At 41.2% G+C, this 27,857-nt stretch overlaps 1 protein-coding gene across 1 annotated transcript in view; it reads left to right on the top strand.

The window, feature by feature from the left end:
* CUBN (cubilin) overlaps window positions 1-27,857 on the top strand; it is a 148,300-nt gene that overhangs the window by 50,743 nt on the left and 69,700 nt on the right. Inside the window, exons 28-31 of the mRNA XM_050915645.1 lie at window positions 7,390-7,549; window positions 17,180-17,361; window positions 23,997-24,171; window positions 25,821-26,002. Of these exons, the coding sequence (XP_050771602.1) occupies window positions 7,390-7,549; window positions 17,180-17,361; window positions 23,997-24,171; window positions 25,821-26,002 (699 nt within the window). The remainder of the gene's footprint in view (window positions 1-7,389; window positions 7,550-17,179; window positions 17,362-23,996; window positions 24,172-25,820; window positions 26,003-27,857) is intronic.

The following is a 27,857-nucleotide window of genomic DNA, read 5'->3' as shown; positions in this document are numbered from 1 at the left end:
GAGTCAGACCTTCATGGACTCAGCATTTTCCACACCCTGCCAGCTCAGAGCAATGTGACTTTGCCTGTACCTTCAGGAAAAAGCACTGTACAATGAAGTGACTGTGAAATACTACCATATGATGGTAGTGTGCATGCCCCTTGTTGGGGAAAGGGCATTTGGGACTCATCTAGTTGCAGCTGAATTCTTCTCCCCTCTGTTCTTCTTCTGTATTCCAAATTTTGCTGGAAAGCTGGCCAGCGTCTGTGAGACTGTCTGTGCAATGAAGTGGCTTATCCCACTCAGTGTAGGCATCACAATACAAAATTACATGGTGGCTGGAGAAACCCCATCTGAATTGGTCAAAGCTTCCCCTTATCAAAGGGAAGCCCCCAGATGACTCAGAGAAAACCACACTGGACTTAGAGGAAGGTCTTCTCCCTCCCCTCCCCTCCCCATTGTTCCCATGAGCAGACGGTTTTGCTTTCCTGAAAGCCTAAGAGGCAGGAATATTGCCCTTTTCTCTCATCTTCATTTGCCGAGACCAATCTGCAGGTCTCTTCAGTTGCCGTAGTTATGCGTCATGCAAATTTTCTCAAATGGGGGGATTCCCAGAGAGGATCCTGCCCTCTCTGGCCTCCGATGGTGTCAGTGTGATGTTGCTTGCACTGGCAGCTCAGTTCATCCAGGCTGGCAAAGCACATGAGGAACAGCACTCAGCCCTGCACGCGAGTCAGCAGCGCTGCAAACTGCTCAGACCCCCCTGGGCTCTTCAGACCAGGCGCACCTTCTCTATCCCCCCGATTGCTGTGTCCCTAGGCACAGCGCCGTCTCTTTGTAAGGAGCTTTTCCCACAGTAGCAGCTTTCTGCTGAAGAGCAACTTTGGAAATATTATTGTCCCAAGCTCAAAAGCAGTCCTGCTGCCTCCACCATGAGTGGATTCTCACTGCAGAGGAACCGCCTCAATTTCTGAGGCTTTCAGGAAAGCAGGCACTCTACCAAAATAGCCACAGCCTCATGACCAGGCATGTGTGATCCCACTGCCACAAAGGTGTGGATCCCCAAGCAGCCCCTTGGTCAGCAAAAGCAGGAGAGACACTTCAGGGACCCGTTTGGATGCTGATCATGACAGCAAACCTCTGCCTGTGCCTCAGGGAGAGGCACAGGGTCAGGAACAGGACACCAGGGCAGCCTGGGTTTGCCCCAGGCAGTGGAGCCATGATTTGAGGTCAAAGCATGCACATGGGTTAGCAGAAAGGCAGGCTTTTCAGACGCACTCCTGTGCTGGACTGCCTTGCTTTCAGCTCAGCCTGCTCCATCCAGCATGCATGGGTGAGACTCCAGGACTGCCCCGTTGCAGATGGCTGAGGCCTTCTCCATCCAGACAGCATGGCGATTAGGTGGAGGTGCTCTCCTAATACAGGCTTGGGGATTTAAAATATCATGCTGAACAAATAAGGTTTTGAGTGCAGGTCTTGGGGTTGACCAACTAGGTGAATGTCTCCTAGGCATTCCTTTCTTAAACAGCAGTTGTTTCCTACTCCTATATCTAAAAGAATTTTAAAATTTCATCCAAAGATACACTCTGCATTTCTTACATTCTTATAATAAATCCAGAGCCTTGCTAAAGAAAATTATTATTTTTATATTATTTGCAGAAATAAACCTTTCCTAGAAAGACAGGAATGAGAAAATTTGCCTGTAGTTAGAATTCTTGTTTTCTTTGAGAAAGTAGTAAGTGGTAATGTAAGAGATGAAAAATTCTTTTTAAAAAATATCACTGCTGTCCAATGTGGAATTTAACTTTGCTTGAAACTTTCAAAGGGCTCTGAGTATTTCAGGCTCAGGTTACGAGACGAAACATAGACTCAGATACAACTCTTACTATTAAAAAACTGGACATTTATACATTTCCATATTTTAGATAAATCCCAGCGAGATTAACCAGTGTGCCTATATGTCTAGTGATGCATGATGTCAAACTCCATTGTATTATGGAATAAAATGGTTAATTAGTGAAAGTGTGTCATTGTATGGAGACAAGAAAGTTGCCTATGGTGGTTAGAGCAAGGAGTTTTATCAAAGGTCATCTGGGGCATAAACATATTTAAATAATCATATTAAAACATTATTTAGAATGAGTTCTTAAGGAGGGCTTTTTTCTACTGGCAATTGCAAACACTTCTCATCGTGCAAGCACAAACATAACCTTATTCTGTTCTCCTGTTTGTGCAGGAAAAACAAGGCTCCCCAGAGTAAGTCGCTCAAAGTCTTAAGCTGCCTTTGTTTCTATGAAAACTGTTACTCTGGTGCTAAGCTAGCACAATGTGCCACATCCTGGAGCTTTAGTTTTGGGGTTTTTTTTTCTGTGGCTCACAGACCTGCAGGTTCTTAAGCTTGCACTCTAGTTCTAGAAGGAAATGTGTTGCTTGGAAATGAATTATTTTTGTGTTCATTCTTGCTTTAACAATTAATGGTGATCTCACTTTGGAGTGCATTCTGTTACTTGGATGATGATTATATTGCCTGGTTGTTGCTTCATTTTTTTTTCTGGTAACATATTTGTTGCGATGCCATCAAAATTTCCTTTCCAAAAAACGACTCGTTCAGGAAGAGCTGCTCAGATACCTGTAATCACTGCCTCTAGTGTTTAGATCAGTCAAAACAATCCCATATCAGGTTTCCCACTTCTAAGAGGAAAGAGATACTTGTGTGTGTCAGAATATCTCTTCGAGGATGTCCTAGAGGCTCCTGCAATGGGTGGGACACTCGCAGCTACGCTGGTCTGATCCAAGGCACAACCTCCTTTCCGGAGTTCTGCACAGCCCAGGGCTGTTGCTGCTTGTCCTTGTAAAAAGGCTTTCAGACTGCAAACAATTTGTTTCAAGACTCAAATTGAGACAATTATTGATATAATTACTCATAATTATATAATTAATGACATCTGATAATAGCATTATTTACAGTACAATAAAATGAGAAATGTCAGTATTCGTTGGATGGATTTTCCCCTCGTATGAAACTGAAAGTTTGTCTTTGAAGACTCCATCATCTCTGGATCGAGACTAGGTGTTATGCCTAACTAATGTATGTAAGCAGCTTTTTTCCAGAGCAAGTTAGGCTGGGTGTTTTCCTTTACAATGATTTTCCTGATGAAAAAATGTGCCTTTTCACAGAAATAAAGTTCTCCAAGAGAAAATTGAAATTTTGCCCTAAAAAAAAAATCAGTTTTCTGCCAGGAAAACTGAACAGATGGAGTCCCGCTACCTGTCTGGAAGGCTCCTGCCAGTCTCACTTTGCAAGAAGGAATAAGCTTGACATGGCGCTCGACTAGAAAAATGTCCCTGCTTTGAGTATGCCCAAATGGAACACGTTCAAAGTTTCTTTCCTCCCATTTGTTTGAGATCTTTATTTCTTTCCACGCAGCAGAAACTCCATTTTCCGGTCAGCTCTGTCCTTGAGCCCTTGCTCCAGTTCTGGCAATGAGATTCTCTGTGACCCAGGTCATGCCGCTTTACTTTGCTCCTCCAAAGAGAGGTGAACAGCTGTGGCCTCCAGAGCATCGTTACCGGTGTCAGTGACATATTTCCAGGCTGAAGAGTCAGAAAAGCCAAAATGTAACACTGGTGACCATGGTGTCTCCTCTGGGAGAGCTACCCAAGCCGAACCCTTCCTGCAGCCGTGGCTAGCCCTGCTGTCCCAGCCCCACTCCAATGTACAGCAGATGGTTTTCAGCTGCCACTTTGCTGCAGGGCAGTCCCACAGCTTGATTCATCCCTTACAGAGCTAGTACCTCCCCTTTTTACTTCTGTGTCAGCCTATTCGCTTGCTCCTAGGCAGCCTGATAAGGAGTTTCTCGTCACAGTGATTGAGCCCATGCCTAATAATTCATCTGAACGTACCACATCCCCGCCTGGGCCCGGTGCTGGGGTGCAGGCTGATGAAATGGATCGTTCCGGGTGCTGCTGGGCAATTGCTTCGGTTAAAGAGGGGAGGCTAAGGATCTGAACATGTGCTGCAGCTGTTTGCATATTTTGCCTGTTGGATTGTCTGCCAAAATCATTACAAAGCCCTTGGATTTTCTGATGGAGGCTAAAAGGTCTGAACAAATAAATAAATTACGAAACAAATATATACACAGAAAGGGAGCAAGCACTTTCTTCCCAATGAGGCGCTAGGAGGGAGCCCAATCCCCAGTTCCTAGAGTCAGTATGGTACCGGAGTGGCTAATAAACTGCCCCAAAATTCAATTGTCTTGCACAGTCCAAGGGAGTACCTTGCCTCATATAGCCTGTGGAAGAACCTTCCTTCGATTTGCAGCATTTTAGGATAGCACAGCTGACAAAGCAGGCCCTTAGATGAGAAACACTATCTCAGAGATCAGAAGAGAAATTGTGGCACATGAGATTTGCGTTCAGCTTCAGTTTCACTTGCTCGTATTTGTGTAAGAGCAAAATGTGGTTTGAGAAGTTCAAAATGCCCTGTGAAAACACACAGCTGTTCCCTTCATTTAGACATGAAAGACAGCTCGAAAAACCCCGCTGTAATTCTAGCAGTCGCGGTTCTGCCTCTTTCAATGAGTTACAGCTGGCCAGGCACTCGAATTTCCTGCGAAACTCCACGCTGAACCCAGACCCACGGGGCAGCGCGGCATGAAGGGATTGCCATAGTAACCATTCTTTGTGTCTCGAAAAACTGACGGACTGTTTTCAGGGGAAATTACATAGAAATGTGACATTCGCTGTCTTAGATAAAAATAACACTCCCTTGATGAATCAAAGTTGCAGGAGACTCATGAGGGTTGTTTTGTTTGTTTGGATTTGAAAGTTTCTGGGTATGATTTAGTCCATAGTTCTTTAGACAGGTTTTTCATTTGTAATCACTAAAGCTAACGGCTGATTGTTGAATATGTATCTTAACGTAGTTTTTGCTTCTATTCAGAGCACAGATTCGTGATCTCCACATTGATTCATTCTTCCCCATTCATATTTTACTGGTGTAAGATTTCCATGGCTTGAAGCCACAGAAATATGAGTAGTATATACCACAAAGCTGTCGAAGGAAGCAGTACTATTAAAAAATCTAATTGGATCTGACTTTATTTCATTTTGCTGAAATTAAGTCATGAAAGAATGTGTAAAGCTCTCAGCCTGGCTTGGAGGAAGGTCATAACTGTAATTCTGGGCACAGGACAGCTCATCTGTCTGTCAGGCGGTCCTTCAAGCTTTGCATTTGAAAAGAATATGGATGGATGTTCTACTTCTTAACATCTAATCTTGACGACAATTTCTTATGTATTATCGACCACATCTGATAAAGGCTTTGCAAGAACTGCCAGCAATGGGTCTGCAATTAGAAACTTTCAAGCTTTTCTGATCTCACCTAGAGAAATCATAACAAATGGAGTGATAGTTCTCAAGTTCCAATACACTTCTCATGCTCTGAGCCTTTCATTGCATTAGAAGATTGAAAACAAAAAAGATTCATGGTCACCAGCCTTAAAATAGGCCATGGAATATTACCATAGAATTATTCCTGCAATTTGCCCCTAACTTCTGGCTGAACTACATCCAATTTATTTTTTATTAAAAAAAGACATTCAAACTAGACTGTCTGCTTGAGGATTTGAAACCATTTGAGTAGATTTCTTGGCCCCAACTATGTCTTAAATCAACAATGAGATTTCTGAAGGTTCTGCAAGACCAGCATCTTGAACAGAAAAGCTGAGGGTTTAATTACTCATTCCCATATGTGCGTCTGCTAGAAAATGTGTGCAAAAATTAGTAGCTGGCATGGTTAATCAATATTTACTGTAGTATCATACTTCCATACTATGGGTGTTGAGTGTAGGAGAATTCTTAGTGGAATAAGAGATATTTGGAAAAGAGATTGAATGGAGAGCAAAGATAAATAAACCTTGGCTGTTTTTCTAGAGATCATAGATTTGATTCTTTGCACAGAGAGAACTTTACGGTGATGGCTTCAGAACAGAGGAAAGTTTTTGTTGAAATTCTGAAAGGAAGCATGCCAAAAATTCACAATGAGAATGTTCAGACATGGTTTCTGTGCTAGTAATTTGCTGGGTTGTGTTAGGAAGATGTGCTCTGTGAGACAGAAGATTGGATGAACTGTGGCAAAGTGATAAAAAAGCACAAGGGTTGCTGTTTTTCTAAACTTTAAGAATGATAGCAACAAAAGTAGAATAATAAAGCAACTCCTAACTTGACAACAACTGGCAATCTGATATCATAAGTCAAAGGCAATTTAGCTAAAATGTCTCATTTTTACCAATTTTGCAAAAATTATACATCTCACCCCTGAAAAATGACACTGAGCATTGGGATATTTGGTGAGGAACATAGATGCATATTCAGTGTGATTTACTGGATTTGAAAAAAGTTGCAAAACTAGGATTTGAAAGACTCTTTAAACCTGTTTGGAGACAACTAATGTAAAGAGGCTTAAAAGCTCTAAGCATCCACTATCACCCCATCAAAACATGTATTGTTTTCATTTAAATGTGAGTATATGACTAACTTCAGATTTCAAGATTTAAATACATGAATATTTCCTTAGCATTTTATTTGGTTTGTGTGGGTTTTTTGTTTTTTGGGGTTTTTTTTTTTTAGTGGTGATGTTTTAAGGGTGGGATGGAGGATTTCTCATCTGAACAGAAAGATTTTCAGGCTAGCTACATCTGCCAAAACACTGACTGTCAAAATACCACCACGTAGAATATGACTAGGAGATCAAACAGAAAGTGTTTCTAAGTACAAAAGTTCAGAAAGCATGACTCAGTCCACTTCTCCTCCAAAGCAGGACACTAGCATAAGATCATGAAACAATAAATAAACACATGCGAAGTTTGCCTTGTAGATTTTGAGGATTTACTTTGCTTTTGGTTTTCAGTTTGTCCTCGTTACTCTGGGAGGCCCTGGTGATGCTGACTGCTTGGTTTTCTCCATCACAAGTTCAGTCAGTCCTGAAATCACCTGAGTGCAATCTTAAAGAAATGAAGATGTAAACAGAGTTGTCACCGATGGGTTTGGAGGCACTAAGGATGTTAGATGCACAGTCAAATCAGACTCGTGACATCCCCTTTTTCTTTCTATTTCAGTTCATTGCCATTTGCCCTTTATCTTCTTCCCCAGCAACCCCCAATACACACCAAAACAGAAACAGCAAAACCCTCCTACTGCACACGGTGTGCAGCCAGGTTTAAAGACATATTGCAGTTATATTAGCTCATCATTTCATCCAAATCTTTCCATGCTCCCCAGAGCTCATATTGCTGTGACAAGGTGGCCAGTGCGAGAAGATTCACTGCTTTTTCTTTGACATCCTGTACAAAACATTAAGAATTGGGGAGCTGCTTTTTACTCACTGGGATTTTTTTTGTTTCATTTTAGCTCTATGATGGTCCTGATGTACAATCCAACCTGATAGGCACTTTCTGTGGACAGTCTCTTCCACTGGCAGGGAGCACTACAGGGACCAGCCTTCATGTGGTGTTTTATTCTGATGGACTGAATGCTAGAAGTGGGTTCCAGATGCTGTGGCATGTTAATGGTAAGTTAACCAGGTTTCCTCTGGGAAAGTATGTTTCCTTCTTCCCTGTATGTGTAATGGAGTCCCAGCTTATGACACCCTATGTCAGCTAGGTAGAAATAACCCATTACAGCGCTAAAAACATTGCATTTCCTCATAATTCCTCAAATACTTTCCCAGTGGATGTTTCTGCACATGCACACCTTCGAAGATCATCTGATCAGAGACTGAGAGCTGTTAGTGAAATACGCTTTCATTTGCAGGAGTAGGTACAGGGATGAGGGGCAACTGCAGAATTTCTGTACTGAACAGGAGATATATGCTATTACAGGGGAATCGTGGGTGACTTGGGCTTTCTAATGGGAAACACTCAGCCCTCAGTTTGCCCCATTCCTAGACTTGTGTTTTCTGTGCAGGCTTCTCTCTAGTTTTCTTTAGTGGTGCTTGTTTTGTTGGGTAGCACATTCACTTCCAGCTGGCCCCCACCCCCCTTCTTTGCATGCAATAACATTGGCCAGGATGTGCTTTGGGTGTTTTTTCTCTTGTTCTTGCATGTCATGAAGACTGTCGCAGGCCTCATTAAATAGGCGAGCATGCACACCAATTATAAACAAATCTGTTAATGACTGTACAACTGCAAACTTTGTTTGCAGTTTCTTCATAAGTGAGGCTAGAAATGCAACTTTTTCACTCTGCTTATTTAACAGCAATATTGGACTGTAACAAGATTAAATTGTGTGCCATTGTACATCCCATCAAAGAGGATCCAACCTTGAAAATAATTAAATCGCCACAGTTGCCCTGTCTGTCTAATCAGTTCACACCATTCAGCTTTGACAGCATTGTAAAGCAGCTGAAATCGGCTGCAGAGGCCCCACTGTGGGTTGCTGAGGTGTATGGCATGCTATACATTGTTTGAATAGGAGCTCCTCTGCGCTACCACAGACTGCTGGCGTTTGCGGGCTCCCAAAGTACTCTCGTTGACTAGACAGTGGTGTTTTGCATTCAGCGGAGGTCAAGGAGCATTTCTGGGCAAAGGAGGGACATACGCGGGAGGAGTGAGATGTGTGGCAGGAGCCAGCAGGGGAAGTGCTGCAGCACAAAGGTACGTTCTTGTGCTGCGAGGTGATGTCATTCTGGGACTGCACAAAAGAAGGAAAAGTGGAGGCTTTTATGCACAGCCAGATGACATCAGCTCCACACAGTAGCCATGGTGCTGGGTTAACTTGCTTTTCTAAAGCTCTCAAACCTTTCCAGAATCTGCCTGCGTGGTAAGCAGTGTTGCGCTTTCCCTCCACGTCCTCCTCCAAACATTTCCTGGAGTCTCCAGCCCTCTCCCACCCCCCTGCACTCCTTTTGTGCACTGATACATTCACTTCTCTGTCAGACAGCGCTGCCCCTCTGTTAATTCCTGGACACTAAACTGCAGCCTAATGCTGCACGGGGCCCAGACTGCTAATGTGGGGCTGTGTATAAGCAGCAGAGCAGGATCTGTGGGTTCAGATAGGGCTGGCTCCTAGGGAATGTCATTGCTGGCTCCGAACATCACAGCTGCGACTCCTGACAGCCTGTAATACGAGTGCAAGTTTGTCCAGAGCTGACCACAGTTGTCGTCTTTTTGTTCATTGCAGGTTCTTCCTTTTTTTCTTGATTGGTGTCATGCACAAATAAGGGTATTCCTCTTACCCTTGGTGGCTACGTTGTCTGGGTATATACAGTTGCCCTAGACTGGATAAAATTAGATATGTTCCTGTGGCCAGTGTGCTATATTTGCTTCTCCCTTCTGAAAACCTTTCAAATGCACAAAAAAAGCTCATTGGAGAAAGTCTCCTCATCTAAGGGAACTCATCAGGAGATGCAGGCTTTGAGTTGGGTATTTCAGAGTGAAGCATTCAGGTCCCCTCTTCTCTGAGGGCAAATCCCTAAGAGAATCTAAACAGGGATCTGGTAACATCTTACCTGACAAGAAAATAACACGGCTACATGTATTGCTAAGAGAAGAGCTTTTACTTCTGCTCAACTGACAAATGTGTGCTCTAGAGTTCAAGCTGCTGTGAACTATTTCTCAGGCTGTCCATGTGCTCCTTAACTGGCAGTTGTGAAGCATCTATGAGATACATATCAAGCACATTCACATGCTTTGGTGATAAAAGAGAGCAGCACTTACATTTGCCACCATGTGCCTGATACAGTTCACTTCAGACACTCTTTCTGGCAGCTTTGCTCACAGTTATGAGGTGATCACAGAAAGCCAAAAGCTTACCTCGTTGATAACTGATGTGAGGAGCCCCTCCTGCCACACATGGCACAAATTTGAAGTGTTTTGGTTTGAAACGTTTGCATCTGATCTTTCCAGTTGCTGAGCCACTGCTTCTCAGTTGCTGAGTTGCTGATCTGGGTTGCTGAAGTAAACCCAGTCTTTAGGCTTTCCCAAAGACAGAATTAGTAACTGATCTTAGGAAAATGCTGTTATTTATGCTTAAAAGTGTCCTATATAATTTTAACTTGGATGGAAAGCTGTAGTGTAAGGAATTCAATTTAAAAGTGGTTGTGGTTCTGAAATAACACTGTTCATCTAAGGGGCTTTCATTGATGAGGCTGGATTTAGAACTGATTTGGTTAAATCACTAATGTTTTCTTCTGCAGCCAAGGCCTCAAGAAGATTATTCACCAGAGGAAAGCTTGAATCTGCAAGGTGTCCATTCCACTTCTGCTGTTTATTAGGAAGCTTAATACAGGCAAATATATTTGGGGGCATATATTGGCCCTTTGAGAAAGAGCAAACTCTTGGTAACAGTCTAGATATTACAAAGATGGCATGCCAATTGAATTGCTTTCCTTAAAATAAAAAAAAAATCAGGAGGCCAAAAGGGCAAAGGTCTCTCAGTGCAAAATTACACCAGTGACAACTGTCACTATCTGAGAAGACACATATTTCCTAGACATGTCACTTACCTTATTAAGCAATGTGCATGTAGGAGCTGACTGCTTTATATATACATCTGCATTTCATTGGAAGCTTACTCATTTGGCTGCTTAATTGTCAGTAGAGCTTATAAATTCAATTGGCTCTTCTCAGCTTAGTCAAAATTGCACCCACTATTCTGTTTTCTGTGACACATTAATTCCCGCTTTAAAAAAGAAGCAAAGCACACTATTGAAAAAGGAATTATGTAGCCCCAAAGTATTGTATTGCTCTTTTCCTTCACCATCGTCTTCTTTCTGTTGGATTTCCCTAAGAAATTATTGATAGACAGGATGTGGGGAAAGCCACGTGATTCTTGAGAAGTTTTCATTAGTCTGGGTCTGTATTGTCAGAAGATGAAAGTTATTAGAAGGCATACAATAACTAAAGACTGGGGTTTTCAGTATATGTGTCAGGTAAAATGCGAAATAGTTTGTTAGTTCTTCAGGGAAGCATAACAGAAACAGAGATTAGATTAGGACGCAGAAGCCATTCACTGCAGACGTTTCCCAGGCATCCGTTAGGATTGCTGGAGTGAATATTGCATTGCAGGTCAATGAGGGAGCTGAGGCCCAGATTTCCTAAGCCTGAATCATAGCTCTGTTGTTGATTTCTTGTGCAGCCTTTGACAAATTGCCATTTGTTCAGTTTTCAAAAATGACTATTCCTTTTCAGTGTCTTTCTGTCACATTAAGTCTAAGGATGCACAGGGTCTGATCTTTTGAAGTCCTGAGCAGTTGTTTTGAGTTGTGGGTGCTACCATGTTCAAAGCTGGCTTTTTGTATTGCAGTTTGGCTATTAAAAACATAGACATGTTCTCTATGAGAGCTAACGGTGAATTAATTTCTGTTTCTTCAGCAAGCTGGACCTCCCCCCACCCCCCAAACTTATATAAGAATAAGAGCCAAAATTTTCTTAAAATGCTTGTTGCTGAACAGTTCAATCAATGTCTGAGCATTAGAAAATGGGTGTTTTTTTAACACTGAACACTGGCAGCTGATACGGGAACTATGGCCATTCAGTGTCTTGGAGGATTCAGCTCCTGTTTAAATGCCTAAATTTGCCTTTATGTCTCTGGGTCCCAGTAGTCTATCTTTATTTATTATCCATCCTACTGATTTCAGATTGGAACACGTTGAAGAAAATACCAGAATTCAGGAGACTGATAAAACAATAATAATCAAAGCTACAGAAGTGATTAACAAATCAGAAAGAAGAAAAAACCCCAACAGTTTCTCACTTGAATTTTTACTCTCTTGCATAAACCCTCATCACAAAAATTATCCCACTTGTTCCATTGGATAATATGCTATGAACTAAACCTACTCAAGAGAGCAAAAGATTTCAGAATCAAATCCAAGTTACACTTCATGCAAGTATTAGTGCAGTACAGGCAAATGTTCATACTACATGCTCCTTGCAGCTAGAGTCAGTTAACGTTTACTGAAGTATTTCACCATGAGCACAACAAACAGAACAACTCTGAATCCTTTCATTTCCCTAACTCTGATTTTACAGGAACAGTGCCAGTTCACTTTGAACTTTATGGAAGGGATTTTTCTAGCATGTGGCTAAAACATACCCATGAATAAATCTGAAAACCTTGCAAATAATAGAGGTTTCCACAGATTACTACTTCTCTATTCAGCTATAATTATTTACGAGAATAGGGATTCTTCTTTGGTTAATGAACACCATCTGCTAACCAGACAGGCAGTAATACGAAAAGATCTATAAATCATCCCTTGCACAATCTTCAATGACTACTTAGATTTTAGCCAGAGGAAAGCAAAGACACCAAATACATGTTTCCTGAGCTTTCTAATTGTTGTCTGATTTCCTAGCAACTAACACCAGGTTAGGTAGTTGTTTTAAGCATTTGTCAAGGGAATTCGAGGACCTTTACACTACTAAAAGAGTATCTCCCCTCCCATTTTTTTCTCAGTTTAACTGCAGGGCTGAAGTTTCCAAAATGACTGCACGGAGGTCTGCACAAACTGAGCATATGCTGTATGCATTTCAGCTGCAAGAAACTTTTCCACAGTGCAGCTGTCTGTGTATCTGTCCACATACAGCAAGACAGTGTATTTCTGTGCTGAGAAAAACTTTTAAAGATGTTTCACTAGGAACAGAATGGTTTCAGATTATTCACTGTTATTTCAGTGAGAGCTGAAGTCATGCAGCAATTTACAGGTTCTGCTTCCACATTTTTATTTACCCCTAAAGACCTAATCTTTTTTACTTCATTGCCATAAACAGCACAAATTCCATTTATGTGAATAGAAGCAAACTCTAATCTGATATTTGCAGACAAATGTAAACATTGGGAGAAGGTTTGTATTCATTTAATGGTGATGCCAGAGATGGAAGAAATTTAATTAGCTGAGATGATTGCATCATCATTTAAACTTTTCCTATTTCAATGTCTTAATAAAGTAGGCAGGCTACTTTTGTAGGGAAATTACATTCCAGGTTAAATCAAAATGTATTTCTTAGCTTGCTCAAAAAATAGGAAAAGGATATGGTACATACAGATGCATTCTTCAAAAAACCAGAACTGGCATTTCTCCTGAAGTTTTCCTTTTAAATGCAAAATCCATACATACATTCACGTATATTCATATATGTATATAAATAAATATGCATCTGCCTCTACATCTACATCTTCAGCCTGAGCACCATTCATATGAATGTAATTTGTTTGATATCTTTTCTGAATATTTTAAGTATCTGCCAAGGCAGATTTCAAAGCCTAGTATAAGCATCTTAAGGCAGGGAATCTGTCTTCATAGGTAACGCACAAATAATATGAAAAATACTTGCAGTTTAGTCTTCCTTGATGGCTTGTATCTGTGATCCAATCAAAGAAAGGGATAATGCTACAAGAATTTTGTGGCTAATGAAAATGGGGAAGACACTGAATAAATCAGGGATCAAACTCTAAATTCACCTTTTTAAAATATTCAAGACAAAAAGTTTGTGAATAATAAGGACCCATAATGTTCCAGGAACCGAAATATAAGCTGCAAGGTCAGTGAATCAAAGTTTGCTTCTTATTTTGAAACAGCATTCCTGGACAATTCTTTTCTTTTTATTTTAATTCTAAGGCTGGGCAAATCTTTCACATACAATGTTTGTAAGCATTTCAAAAAGTTTTTTTATCATTACATGAGTTTTTCTCATTTTAGTGTTCCATAGATGTAGCAAGTGAATTTAAAGGCAGGAACATTTGTTTTAATCTCTTAAGTGTTTCTGTAAATATTTTGTTAAAATCATCTAGCATCTATATTTTCAAAAAAGCACAATAGAACTGATTCTTACCTCATCCATATAAGAGCAGAAACGTAATATACAGACTTTCTGCCAGTTGGCGAGAGAGTTCAGAGATTATGTGTCCGCTCTGATATGGAGGTTTCTGCTTGCATATGCAGGTCAGTCAAAATAGTTCAGGTGTGAAGTTCACATATTTGCAAAGATCAGTGAGTCCTTTTTTCAGCTATTAGTGAATACTTAGGCATAAACTCAAGCAATTTCTGATCTGTTTGCAAACAATTAATAAATGATTGGCAACATGAGTTCAGCACATTCATTGCACGAAATTAATCACAGAGATCTAAACTTTACCTCCATTTTACTGGAGCACTTAAGAAGAATCACTTCTCTTTTAGCAAAAAGCCTTTTCTGGGAACATTTGTAGTTGGAAGAAAAGAAATGGCACATTAACAACAGTTTGACGTTCTTATTCATGTGCTTCACATACCTCATCCAGAGAATATCGATTGACCTCAGAGAAAATATAAACCACTCTGGAGAGGGAGCATGAGCAATCTGAATGCTACCTGCAAGGGTTGCATAGAAAGAAAGGTCTGTGCCTGAAAGCGCAGCACACAAGCTTTCCATTCATGTGAGCCATTTCGGGTTTAAGTAAAAAACATGTCTTTGTGGCGATCAGGAAACTCTTAGTAGGAGAAGCTGAGTCATAACTGCCTGTTTAGTTTTAAAATGTTCCCAGCTTTCTTCAGGCTGAGATAAATAGCAATTGGCTTTGTTCTTGCCTGCTGAAACTCCCCTGCCTCCCCATTCCCACCCCCTCAGGAGCCGAGCCATCAAGTCTGTTTGTTGAGAAATCTTTCTGTTTCCCAAGCTGGCGAGGAGGCTTTCCCCTCCTGAAGTCTGTCCTCAGCGGCCGTGTCATTCCTGCTGCTGAGCGAAAAGAAAGAGAGTAACTCACTCTGCAAATTCAGCTGTAAGGCTCCCCCCCCCCCCCCGCCAACACCTTTTTTCCCTCCAGTTATAAAAACCCAACGACCTGGTTTCTTTTCAGAAAAATTAGGCCATCTTCTGATGGCACTCCGAAAAAAAATGGGGTGGTAGGTTACACTGAAGCTTTCTTCCTCTCTCTCTCTCTGCTGAAATATTCATGGATATCGAAGTTTCAGGAACTTAACATTTACCCACTGGTGCTGGCAGGCCTCAGGGAAGTAAGTGCACTACCTTTTTCTGTTTCTCTCTCCAGAGAGACTGAAGGCAGGATTGGTTTCAAATACACTTAAAAGCTTCTTTTACTCCTTGACTGAGACATCTGGTAGCTTGACAATGTAGCTTTGTGGCTGCAGGGCAAACCACCTCAGGGTTATGGAGCGTTCTGTGCAGCAAGGTGGGGAAAAAGGGAGAAGAACTAAGCCCATGCCAATTCACCTGTGAGGTCAACTTCAGCTACGTAAAGGCTTCCCTGGGTTATAGCTAACTATTGTTCAATTGTGGGAATTGTGTTTAAAAGGTGGTTTTCCAGTGAGTACTGAGTGACGGACTGACAGAGATCTGTGTTACATTGCTGGCATGGCTGGAGTCTTCCTCACATCTGCATCTGGATGGCTGTTTTTTAGTTTAAAATAGCTTCTTATTGCTTTGCTCCCTTTCAGACCTGCTGCTCTTTCCTCTCATAGCTTTGTATTTTGCAGTCCTAGAAGTCCTAGAGCCAACTGTGGCAAAGCCAAATAAAAGTTTTCCATGAGGAGCTGAAAGACCCCATGGTAGAGATGATGGCAAATGCTTCTGGGGCTTAGCAGCCACCCTTCCATAACCACAAGTTTGTCACAGAAGGAGCTGAGGAAAGTATTTGCATTTAATTGAAAATCTTGATTTATAGCTTCCTGAAGAAAAAAAAAGCGTTAAGCAGAGCAATGGCCAAAGATACCTTGTTCAAGTTGCAAATTATGCATAGGCTGAATAGAGATTAAGGGAGTTTTACACATCTGTGTGGATTAGTTGAGCAGGTCAGAGGGGTAGTTTATTTGTTTTATGTTACAAAATATCTCCTATAACTAAAAGTTCTGATACAGATCGTATTTATCACTTCTGACATACCGCAGTATTTGCCTCTGGGAATATAGAGCTCATGGTTTGTTAGATGGTTTTATTAAGTGTTTTGGGGTTTTTTTGCTATGTGACAGAACCTTCCCTCTGGAGATGAAGCCAAAGAGATTGATGGAGTGTGGGCTTTACTTACAGAGCTTGAGTGACCCCGTAAAAGCTGTGTAAGCAAGAGATTAGCAAGTGCCTAAATGAAGCACTTGGGGGCTTGTAATGTAGAGAGGAAAAAAAATGCTGCTGCAAGGCAGAGCGACACACACATAAAATCAGATCAAACACACAATTCCCTTGCTTTCTGCATGTGACAGATACACAGCCACTCTACTGGCTTCTCCAGAGGTGAGGTTTCACCATGCATGTAGCTGATCTAAATCTGCCCTGACACTGGGAAAGGCTGTTGTGCCTTCCCACCCTGCTGACACCTGCACCGGGGGACTGGGTCAGGGAGATTGTCTTCCTGGGAATTCAACAAAAGGAGGCAAGTGTAGCAGTTGCCACATCACCATAAAGCAATGATGAAACTGCAGTCTTAGGTGTTCAGCTGCTTTGTGCTGTCAAATCAGGGCCTGCATTTGATCCATTGTTTTGCATCTTTTTTTTTTTAAATCTAGCTCATAATATGCAAGAACTTAATCACCCAGGGGGCTGGGGAATGAGGTTAGGACAATAATTTCTTATCTGAAAAGAAAATACATGACTTTTCAAACATGGCATGTCTTACAATTGCACAGTTACAATTCAATAAAAGAGAACATTAAACCCACCAAATGTCAGAAAGCCAGTTTATCCACTGTGACTTGGCAGCTTGTACTCATGCTCAGTGGGCTGAGGGAAATTGCATTGTCTTTAATTTTATGATTTCTAAAGCAGTGGGAAATGGCATTTTTACAACAATAGGAAGCCCTCCCCATGATAACTTCGTTTGTGTATTAGCTGAGGTCAGTAACAGCTGAGGATGGATCTGATTCAGCTTTCTAGAACTGATCAAAGTTAGAGGCCAATACAAAAAATGTCACTTTTTTTGCTCTGTGTCTCAGTTTCTTCAGCTGTCAAAGCAGATGCTGAGGTACGGTGAGAAACATGCCAAAACAGGAGGTGAAGTGCTTACTGCATGGGCAGTGCCAGCAGGTCCAGCCTGCTGTTCCTGAGTTTCTCTTCCCTGCTAGACCTCGGTTCCCTGTGATAGAGCAGACCCTCAAGCCCAGTATACACGTTTGTGCATGAAATGGGTGCTAATGCCTGTCCTCATTGCAGAGCTGTCAGTGAGTTTTTCGAGAGCCCCTCACTGATGGGCTGCTTTGCTGTGTTGTCAGGTTGTGGAGGAGAACTCTCTGGCCCTTCTGGTTCATTTCACAGCCCTGGCTACCCCAACAGATACCCAAGCGATAGGGAATGCATCTGGTACATTCACACAGCACCTGGTAGCAGCATTCAACTCACCATTCAGGAATTCGACATTGAACATCACCCAAACTGCAACTACGATGTTTTGGAGGTAAGAGCATTAGATTTACTCCTCAAAAATACACAAGTTACATGCTTTTCTGTCTGGAGCAGATAATCCCAAGAACTGCAGGAGCAGAACAAACAATTCTACTGCAATTTCCCATTTCTGCTGTGGTTACAGTTACGTTCCACCGATGTTGTCACAGAAGCCACAATGCTCTTATTTTTTGCTTTTCTGCCTTTGGTGTCTGTATACCTTAATCGATAATGATGCTAGGCACTGTACACTTCCTAACAAGACACAAAACTGCTTTGAAAAACTCAGTCTTAAAAAGTCCACCTTTTACAAAGAACTAAGGGTAGGGTGCTGTACCATGGAGATAAAATTTCCTGATGTAAAGGAATATAATGGATCACTGAGGGGATAACTAAGGTGAGACTTTGTGTAGGACCTTCCAAGGAAGTGGGGAGGTTTATGACCCTGAGCGCTGAAAACTATGAAGAATCTTTGTACTCAGAAAAAAGAATAAAAGAAGAGGCAGTGTCCTATTCAGCTTAGGGTAGTGGAACAAGGAGAAAAGGGACCTCTAAGGGGGGTCCCATAAGACTGGATGGTCCTGTTACACATGACATCTTTGTGCTCACGTTGGGAAGCAGCCAGGTTATCAATCCCAGCTAACAGATTTGAATAGACTTCCAGTGCAGGAAGAAGGGATAGGAAATAATTTCAGGAAGAAATTCTTTAGAAGTATAGACTTTTTAGATCGTTCTCACTAGAGACATTTGAGATCACTAATGGAGGTAGAGTTGTTGGGTCTTTTGATGTTAATACATGGGTGACATTTGAATGTTTTTGTAATGAACCCAAAAGATTGATTAAGAGACCTTGTACCACTCCTCTGGGGCCTTTCTTCTCCTCTTCTCCCGGGTAATGTGATCTGTGACTGCCATACAGCTAGACAGCTTTCTGTCCAGCACCTACACATACTCACTGCTGCCTATTTTCACCTTTGTAGCTTTGATTTCTCCAGCCTATGGTCCTTAGTGCACACTCATCAGCAATATTCCTGGAAGACTTAACCCACATCCGAAAGCAGGTCCTAAATATACAGTTGCCAGGTAGATGATTACCAAGCATTTGTATGAGTAGAAGAGATATATAACTTAACTCCAGCTTTCTGGCTCTGAAAAAGGCTTCCCTAGCTTAGCAATGAAATGGAAGTCTTGACCAAATGGATACTGTGCTTTGAGTATCCTATTGACTTTGGGACTTCTGTAGGATCTTCATGTAAGGAAGTTGTTCCATGAATTCTCCATCAGTAGGATTGGCAAGTATGACTGTATGTCACATTGCTGACACCAGTGCCTGTGAGTAGGTGACCTGTGTTGGCTGGTTCGGGTATTGATGAAGTCTGTTGTATTGCAGCTTCATTGTTGTTTGTGCCTAAAATGACTAGATTGAAGCTAATCTGCCTGTAAACTTCAGTTATGCCTCTGTTGCCCAGAGGAATCCATTAAACAGCTACAAAATCTAAGTCTGCTGTGGTTGATCATTTCTTGAATAGTGCAAGGACAATGCCTACATCTGCAGGTGGTCACACAGGAGCTATCATGATCCAGTAAGAGTACAGATGGCTGGCAACCATTTGCTTGACAACTTTTTGACTAGGGACGGGGCTAGCCTAAAACCAATGAGTGGGTTGCCGGACACAAATTGCTTAAAGAAGTTGTTTAAGAGGATCCTACAGTTTGCTGCTCTGTGTCCCTGAGCAAGGTATTCACCTTAGGTTTTGGGTTTTCTTTGTTTACCATTTCAAACTTAGTTGCTATGCTTTACTTCTTTCCAACCTTACTCATTCATCAGCACAGAAGCCCACCTTGCTGTTTGAACTTCCCTGCCTTCCTGCCGTCAGAATTGGCGTGCCTCTGAGTTACTTGTCTCCTGACCTTGGCTCATCCAGTTCCCAACACCTGTCTCTGATCTGCTGACAGATAACCTAATGTAAATCAACTTACTGGGGAAAATTGGTTCATGTCGTAGTGCAAGATCAAAGGTTCTGCCTGGCAGCGAACAGCTTCCCCTGCCAAACTGCAGGCATTTGGTGGAGCTTTATGTACCTTGCCACGTACATATTTTCTTGCTTTTGTTATAAAATTACACATTCACAGCATGATTGATATAGTCTGCACAGAACAAATGATGACTCAGATTTAGTGGGGAAAAAAAAGAACGTGGTTAACCATTTTCAGGAGCTGCTCTATCTTGTCATCTTCTTTCCTATAGTTGTCTACGTATGTCCAGGCTGAAAACCACACACACACAAGTTTGAAAAGTGTTAGAAAAAAAGAGGTTCCTGGTGTGCCTTTGACACAGTGTGTTTCAGTGATCACTAAGGTTCCAAACTTCTTTCACTCTCACATTATCTTCCCAAGAGTATCCTGTCTACCAATTCTTTGGGTTTTGAAGTCTGCTTTTTCTCATAGTTATTCTCCTGATTTCACTTTTTCCTTATCTGTAAATAGTGAGTTCTACCGCTTCCTGTTTTCTTTCAAGCCAAATAACTTTCCAGTTTTAATAGGAAATTAAAATCAGTACTAAAGTAGGTCTGCACTCTGCTGTCCCTCCCTGTCCCATTAACCCTCTCTACTCTCTGAAATAAGAAGCTGTCTTTAGAACGTTGCAATAAATTGTATTCTTTCCTGTTGCTTTTCCAAAATACATTACCTTGTAATAAAAATTCCCCAGTAATCACAAAACTTGCTCATCTGGATGCATTTAGCTTTTGCTTAGAAACACCCTCACCCCTTTGACCTGGCAGAGAATTGTAGGAAAATTCTAAGAGATCTTTCCCATCACAGCACCTTTGCTGCTAACTTCATTTTTATACCATAGTTTCTTGAATATTTTTCTCTTGCACATTTTTCTGAAGCATGTTTGTTCTTGTAAAACACAGCAACTGTCTCCCTTCCCTTTTCTTCGACAATGCCTCCTAAACAAGCTGTCCCTTCCATGTCAGTATCCCAGTACTGCCATATGTTTCACCAAGACTGTGCAATAATAGTTACGTAAAAATTTTGTGTGTGAAATCCTCAAGTTCTCCCCATGGCTTCTGCATGCTCAAGTGTTTGACACATTCTTCTTTAATCATTTCTTTTATGACACTGTTGCACTCTGTCTTTCTCTCTTCCCCATCAGATTCCATTCCTTTTACAAACATCCAGAAGCAAATTTTAAGTTGTTCTTAAAGATGTTTTCTAGAAATGTTTCATGGAAATAGAAACCATCATTTTGGACACAATGAAAGAGTTAAAAATATTTTTTAAATGGCTTCTATTGAAAATACATACATAGAGAAAAATGACCATGTCTGCTTTGTTAAATTATGACGTCTTCTCTTTAACGTGGACCAGATTTTTGTGAACTACAAATATATTCTGCCACAGCAAGATGTAGCTCTGAGCTGAAAAGGGAGGAACCCTGTTAATCTATTGCACTTCCAAGTCTTTACTAGATGCTCTGGGCTTCTCATTTAAATAAAAAGAAACATCAAGTATTACCATAATTCTTAATTCTCTGTCAAAGCTGGGCTCTCTCTTTGCTGGCAGTTATATCTGAACAGGGATCAGTTTTATTCCCAGAAAATCTGTGTCATGAGGGTGACCAGCCACATAAAAACAGTTTTCTCTTGCTCATAACTCTGGAATGCTGACTGCTAACAATAAATGGAGCTAACAGGGCAGAAGCAAATGATAAGAACAGATTAAAACCACGGGCTTTATGGCAGTGTCCTGCATCCCTGCTATGCCATCCAACATCATTTTATCTCTGGATCAGGTGCTCTGGTCAGACTAAATGTTTTTATTTTTATTTTTATCTGTTTGCAGCTCAGACATCCTGTGACTCTTTGTGAACCACACCCTGGAATTCATTCTTTCCATCTATTCTCTTTTCCCTCTTCTTTTTTCATGTGGTAACTATTGGTTTTCCTCTTTGTAGCCAAAAGTAACATATTATTGTTTTTTGTCATGGAAACACTCTAACTTGTTTTTGTTCCAGCCCTTGTGAAAGCATCTGATTAATTGAACTGGCATAAAGGAGAAAAGAAAATACACTCCTAGCTGTAAAAAGCATGCCTTTGACTGTGCTTTTTATTTTGAAACTGTGCAGAAGGCTGTTGCTGAACAGTTAACAATGTAAAGGAGACCCACAAACCTCAGTTTTCCATCAGTATTTCTTCCCCATCCTTAATTCTCTTCCAACAGGTCAACTGTAAGTGTTCACCTTGGGTCAAGTTCATTTCTGAGGTAATACTACAGAAATCAGCAGGGTTTATGTCAGAGCTGGGTTTGGTCCCCTTGCCCGTGGTGTGCAGATGGCCCCAGGGAGCACCAGGGATGATGTGAGAGGCTGATCCATGATGCTTATTAGATGCATATTAGAAACTCCTGCTGTTTCCTCTGCCACATAGCTTCTCTGGACTGGTTTAGATGATTAAGAGCATGTGTTCCTGCTAGATCTCATGCTGTGGCTCTGACTCAGGGAGTATACCACAAACACATTTTAAAATTCACATTTTGAATAGACTTCTGACAAATGCAGCTGTCATTGGGCCTCACAAGCAGCCAAGCAGTAAGATTTTGCTAAAGACACTGAGCTTCCAGAGGAGAAACATGCTTCTTCCCCAGACTGTGACTGCTTCACTACAGATTCTTAATCTGAGCTGTGATTTCATCCATTCTGACTTCTCTTGAATGCCTTGAGACGATTGATTGGACAGAGGAACCATTATCCATTCAAGTCATGCAGCCTCCCTGCAGAATGCAAAAAAGTGCTGTCTCAGTCAAAATTGAAATGTTTAAGCTATTAAGCCTGTGTAAGCAGCCACTAAAACAAAATACAGTCTTCTGAATATCTAACAGACTATGATGTTTGTAAAAAAATTAACTCCTTGTTTCTTCTGGGGATGCAAGCTTCAGCTTCTGAGCTCTCACATTACCCTGGAGTCACTGAATATTTTTTCCAGTTAAAAAAAAAAGTTCTTTCCCTTATACCTCTAACAGCAGAGCAGTGTCAGGCATCATGAGCAGTTAGTGAGCACACAATCAATCAAATTATGTAGCAATGCGCTACACTTAGCCCTGGAGGTGGTGGGACTAGCTCAGCTATTTGTAAGACTTGCTCAGATATTTAGCTTGGACAGAACACAAACTTCTTCTGGGGTTAAAAAGTATCTGGCAGAGCTTATTAAAATACTGAGTTTCCCCTCATCTAGAAGAGATCAGAGGCAAAAGGGCCATAAAAAACGTTGGTTCTTATAGTACTGCCACTTTCTGAGAGAGATTCATGGATTGCTTTTTTTGACCTTTTTGACGTTTACTGGACTAATAAAATATTGGAGCAGACCTGAGATGCTACTGGTGGGAAAATCCTGATAGGATTTGTTGCCTTATCTTCCTATTCCCTGGTTTTGTTGTTATAACTTGCCATTCTCTAGTTTAGCTTTAGGATTTATACATAATATATGCTGATACAATGAGAATCTATCTATTGCTAGTTCAGTTGCTGAAAGACAATAGCACACTCTTTATTTGGTGTATCTCTTTAACAGTTTTCACGTTTGAGGTTACTGTCAAGCTGACTTTTGCAGCTGCTGTCCTACTACGGACATACCAATGGAAGGCGGGAGACCCTTAATATCAGATGGCATTTCATTAGCGTGCAAGAAGCCAAGAAAATTCAAACACTGAAGGCACTAGGCACCAAAATCACATGTCTGGTTTTGAAAATCGCACTGAGCATGTGTGTTTTCTTCAGCTTTGAGAGGGAAGACTAAGAAAGGTGAGCCCATTCCACCAGGTATAAATGGGCTCAAACTAAAATCCCACATCCCTTTTGGAAAACAAGAAACAGGATTAGCAAGGCTTCAGCACTGCCATCTAATTCACTTGAATTGGTTCAAAAATGCGTTATAAAGTACACAATACTGCTGCTGATGTTAATGAAGAGAGTGGTGGTTTTCTGGTTTATAACTGCTTAAGGCACACTCTTCTGAGTAGGAAATAATTACTCTTAAAAGTCAAAACCTGTCTTCTGTGGGAAATATGTATGATATATATTCTTGTTTCTGAAGAGTATTATTAAAATGTAGTTTACTTGATCGAAATCCCATAGTTTGGATGTTGATTCTGCCATTGAAGTCAATAAAATTGCAATGTTTTTTGTTTTATCAGAAAAAGTGATGAAATCTAGCCCCAATTTAAAAATCAATCTTAACTGTGCCTTTATACATAAAGGGTGCAAAATATCACCACCAGTTCCTGCAAAGAGATACAGTTTATTTGCACAAGCACACAAAAAAATGTGTGTTTATATCCCCACAGAAACAAGGTGCTAACCCTGGAGGGATGGGGGAAGAAGAATGTGGCAAAGTCCCCAAAGCAGAAAATTCTTATTTAATGCAAGCTTGTTTTGAAATAATCTAGAATTTCATACTTGTGCCAGGTGGTTCAGATACCAAGTAAACCTGCAGAGAAAGTAACTTTATTAGCTACTTTACATTTCAAAATGTGGAATCACTTTCAATACTTACAGATTTTTTTTTCTCCGAGCTAAACAGTTCTCATGTATTCTGTGTGGCAGACAGTCTCTTTGAGAAACTTTGACAGTGTTTCTTCCATTTCTAGGTCTATGGTGGCCCTGATTTCCTCTCTCCTAGAGTAGCCCAGCTGTGTGTTTCAAGATCAGCACAGAACCCACTGCGAGTCTCTACTACTGGCAATTCAGCCATTGTCCGTTTCAAGACAGATGCAGCAGTGACAGGGAGAGGTTTTAATGCCTCCTGGCAAGAAAATCCAGGCGGTGAGTATGCTGATTAATACCGGGAGAAATTCAGGAAGTCTGAGAATCATGGATCAGCCATGCAAGCATTTAAAGTAGTCAAACAGCATAGGACTGAAAACTGAAGGAGAATTTGGGTGTTACTGGATTTAGTAACACTAAGAGATGCTGAAAAACACACAGAGGAAAAAATTGTCTAACTAGCTGAAATCTAGGCCTATCCATGTATTTTGTAACAGTCTACCTTGTTGGGGTTTCTTCTCTACATAATTAATCAAGACATCCCTGTAATCAGAAAAGAACTTTTGCATGCCAGCAGTTCTCCCCGCCCACTCACCCACACAGAGTCCTTTATTAGCTGAATGATGCTTTTGGTTTTAAACTGTAAAGTGAAAAATATCTGAGAACGTGGCTTAACTTGGAGAACTCGGCGGACTCCAAAAATATTTGGAGTGATTAGTAAATACTTGAACTCTATAAGGTTCATCCATCCCCCATGTGATTATTTGTTCAAAGCCTTACTGGTAATCAGTAAAAGAGACATGCTTAAAAGACCCAACCACATGTCTCTACATAGAAGTTCTTATGAAAAGGCCAATTATTGGAAAATAATTGCAATGAAAAGCAAGGAGAGGCAGATTTTAATTCTTGCAGTATTGCTTGATTAAGCACACTGATTCATTAGTTTGTCAAGGTTTATACCTCTCCATTCTCACAAGTTTTATGAGAAAGGCACAAGAATTTTTTTGAATAAAAGAAGTCTACAATAGTCCTTTGAATTAATCCCCTTCCGAGATCTGGCAGCTTATTTTTTCTACTTAGGCCCCCTGAAGCTTTCTCATCCCTTTACAGCATCTTGCCTGTTGTACTCCAACCCCGCTCTAGCCTCTAAAATACCCGCTCACCGGAACGTAGTAACAGTATAGTTTTTATCCTTCCAGCAGGCTGCCTCTATCTACAGCAGTCCCGATGTCTTTCTCTCACCCTCCTCCGTCCCTTTACAACATATAAAAGTCCATTTGTTTGTGTTAGTCCTATTGAAAGCCCTGGCACTTCCCGCACAAGATCCATCATTCAAGGCTATTTAGATATTCATGGGCATTGGAGCTGTTCTGGTCAGAAATACCTGAGGGTGGAGTCCTCAGGAAGCCCTCAACAGCATGGGTAGAGAAATAGAAACTTCAGGCTTGCAATTGTTGTACTGCTCGTGGGGAAAGCGGAGCTCCTAGCTGTCTTGATATTTTCAGAAATGGTTTTCTCAGCCCTATGCTCAGCTAGGCCTAGTCATTGCTTTCTCAGTATGCTAGGTCTGTGGCATTCATATGAACGGTATTTTTGATTGCTTTTACAATATCTAGGATAGAGGAATACCAGCACTAATGCTTCAGCCTTTACAACATCTACTACCAGCCTGGGGCTAGAAAGAAACATTACTCACAAGCATTGTTATTGCATATTCACCAATAATGCTAATGTTATACTTTCCTGATAGTCATTTCCATTGATTTTTGTTGCGGACAGGACACTTCAACAGTTGGAGCACTCATCTTACAAAAGTTTAATGTAGAAAATACGAAGATGGAGGTGTTCTTCCCTTAGTTTAAAAATAGAGGTGGAATCTCGCTAAGCATAAAAGAGCTTGTGATTAAAACTGATTATGTCTTTTTCAGGCTGTGGTGGTATTTTCCAAGCTACCAGTGGGGAAATCCATTCTCCAAACTATCCTCAACCTTATAATAACAACACAGATTGTTCTTGGGTTATCCAAGTGGACTTCAGCCACAGAGTCCTATTGAATTTCACGGATTTTGACATTGAAAATCACCATTCGTGTAACTATGACAATGTTGCAGTAAGTAACAATAGAAATTTCAAAAGTTTCCTTAATGAGTCTGGTGAAATGCTTGCAAAAGAGGAAGCTTACTGTGCAACCTAGGCTGCAGCTGGTTTCAGACTGGTAGTTGCACAGCCATATTTATTCACTGATGAGCTAAGTCTTAAATTTACAGCTAAATAGTTCTGATCTAGTTCCCTTTGCTTCACCAATGAAGCAGGCTTCACAAATGCATTTCTGCATTCTTCCAGGTTCCCGCTTATATCTGGAAGGATCTTTTCTTGAAAGCAGTGCATGCTGCATCCTGGCACCACGTTTTTCCTTTTGGTGGTGTGAGTTGTAGTTAGTACTGCAGGAATAACCTCATACATAGATGGCTGTTATTATGACACCCTTTCCCATTTATAGTGCAGTTTACCACAGCTTGCTCCAAGCCATAGGATGGACTGTCCACATATATAATAGATCGCCCACACTCTGTTACAAACTCAGGAGAGAGGGAGGTCTACATCCAGAGGGATGTGGCTGGCTGGTTTTCTTTATGCACTGTGTATTCAGGTGCTCCTTGGCTGTCTGTTTAATTGCTTCATTAGAGCTGCTGCTCTCCTAAAAGCTTCACATTGCTGTTGGTTTGTGAGCTTTTGTTGATGTCACAGAAATTCAAGTTGCTATTCTATCAGTGCATGACAATGAAGAAATCTCCACGTCTCCACTTGGCCTTTTGGGAGCAGGGACATGAAATCCTGACCTTTGATGTCAGATTGCACTTCACTCCATACAAAGGCATGTGTGATCAGTACCAGTCGGATAAAGCACAGTGGCTGTAGCCCAAAATCCAGCTTTCCTCTCCTTGATAAACTGTCGTTCACAGAGAACTCAATTTGGCATGAACTGAGACTCTTTTGAAAACAGCATCAGTTTTAACAGCATTGCCTCGTAAAGCTTTTTTGTCCTGAACCAGAAAAAAGGAAATGTGTCCCCCTCTTGCTGAGCAGAACTGAAGATTTCATTTGGCCACAAAGCGTCTTTGTACAATGACTGTTCATTTTTTTCTGGTTCTGAAGCATAGGGAAATATGGTCATGTCTTTTTATTTAAATTGTTTAACTACTTCAGGGGGATCATTGAAATGGAAAATCTATTGGAAAAATTTCCAAGTCTTCTGTGATATTGCACAGGAGTAGAAAATCAGATTGCCAGACAGAAACACAGGCCATCTGAAATGGCAGTACTGGTAAAAATGCCAAAAAAATTTTCACAAATTAAGGGCTAAATTCTGAAAAGACCTGATATACAAGTTTCTCTTTTAAACCTGATGCCAATGGATGTATGTACCTATCTAAACACTTTGTAGAGTACTCAGCTCCATGAGCTCCTTGCAGTTACAGGCACAACTGCCATTACCTTTATAGGCCGGCTATAGGCACTGGGTTTTTAATGCCTGAAAGGCATCAGTCCTTCAGTTGGCAGAGGAGATGGCTGTGGCAGAACTCTTTGCATGAGCGGACTTTGCAGATCATTGCAGTGCAGTAACACCCCTTTTCCTCTATTGCCATATGAGTAGCTGTTGTCTGCTTCTGCTTTTTGTTTTTTTGAGGGGTGGCGGAGGACCAGGAAGCTGCCCGTCAGCCCCAGCTGTGCAAACACAACCGAAGCAGCAATGTGAGCAGGGAGGGAGATTTAAATTTAATGCAGGCATCAATCACTGCCCACCAAGCGGAGGGTGGTTTGAAAATGGATGAGGGAGAATGCTGATTTGAAGCCAAGAGATAATGAAGGGCTCTGAGGCTCTGGTGTATGAGGTAGAGAAGAACTCTTCAGTGCTAATGTAGGGGGACCAGCAGGGCAAGAAAGGAGTGGATGAGGTTTCTTTC

This window comes from Gymnogyps californianus, chromosome 2, assembly GCF_018139145.2.
Source record: "Gymnogyps californianus isolate 813 chromosome 2, ASM1813914v2, whole genome shotgun sequence".
In the NCBI taxonomy this organism is placed as follows: Eukaryota; Metazoa; Chordata; class Aves; order Accipitriformes; family Cathartidae; genus Gymnogyps; species Gymnogyps californianus.
This window is presented reverse-complemented; position numbering and strand designations above follow the sequence as displayed.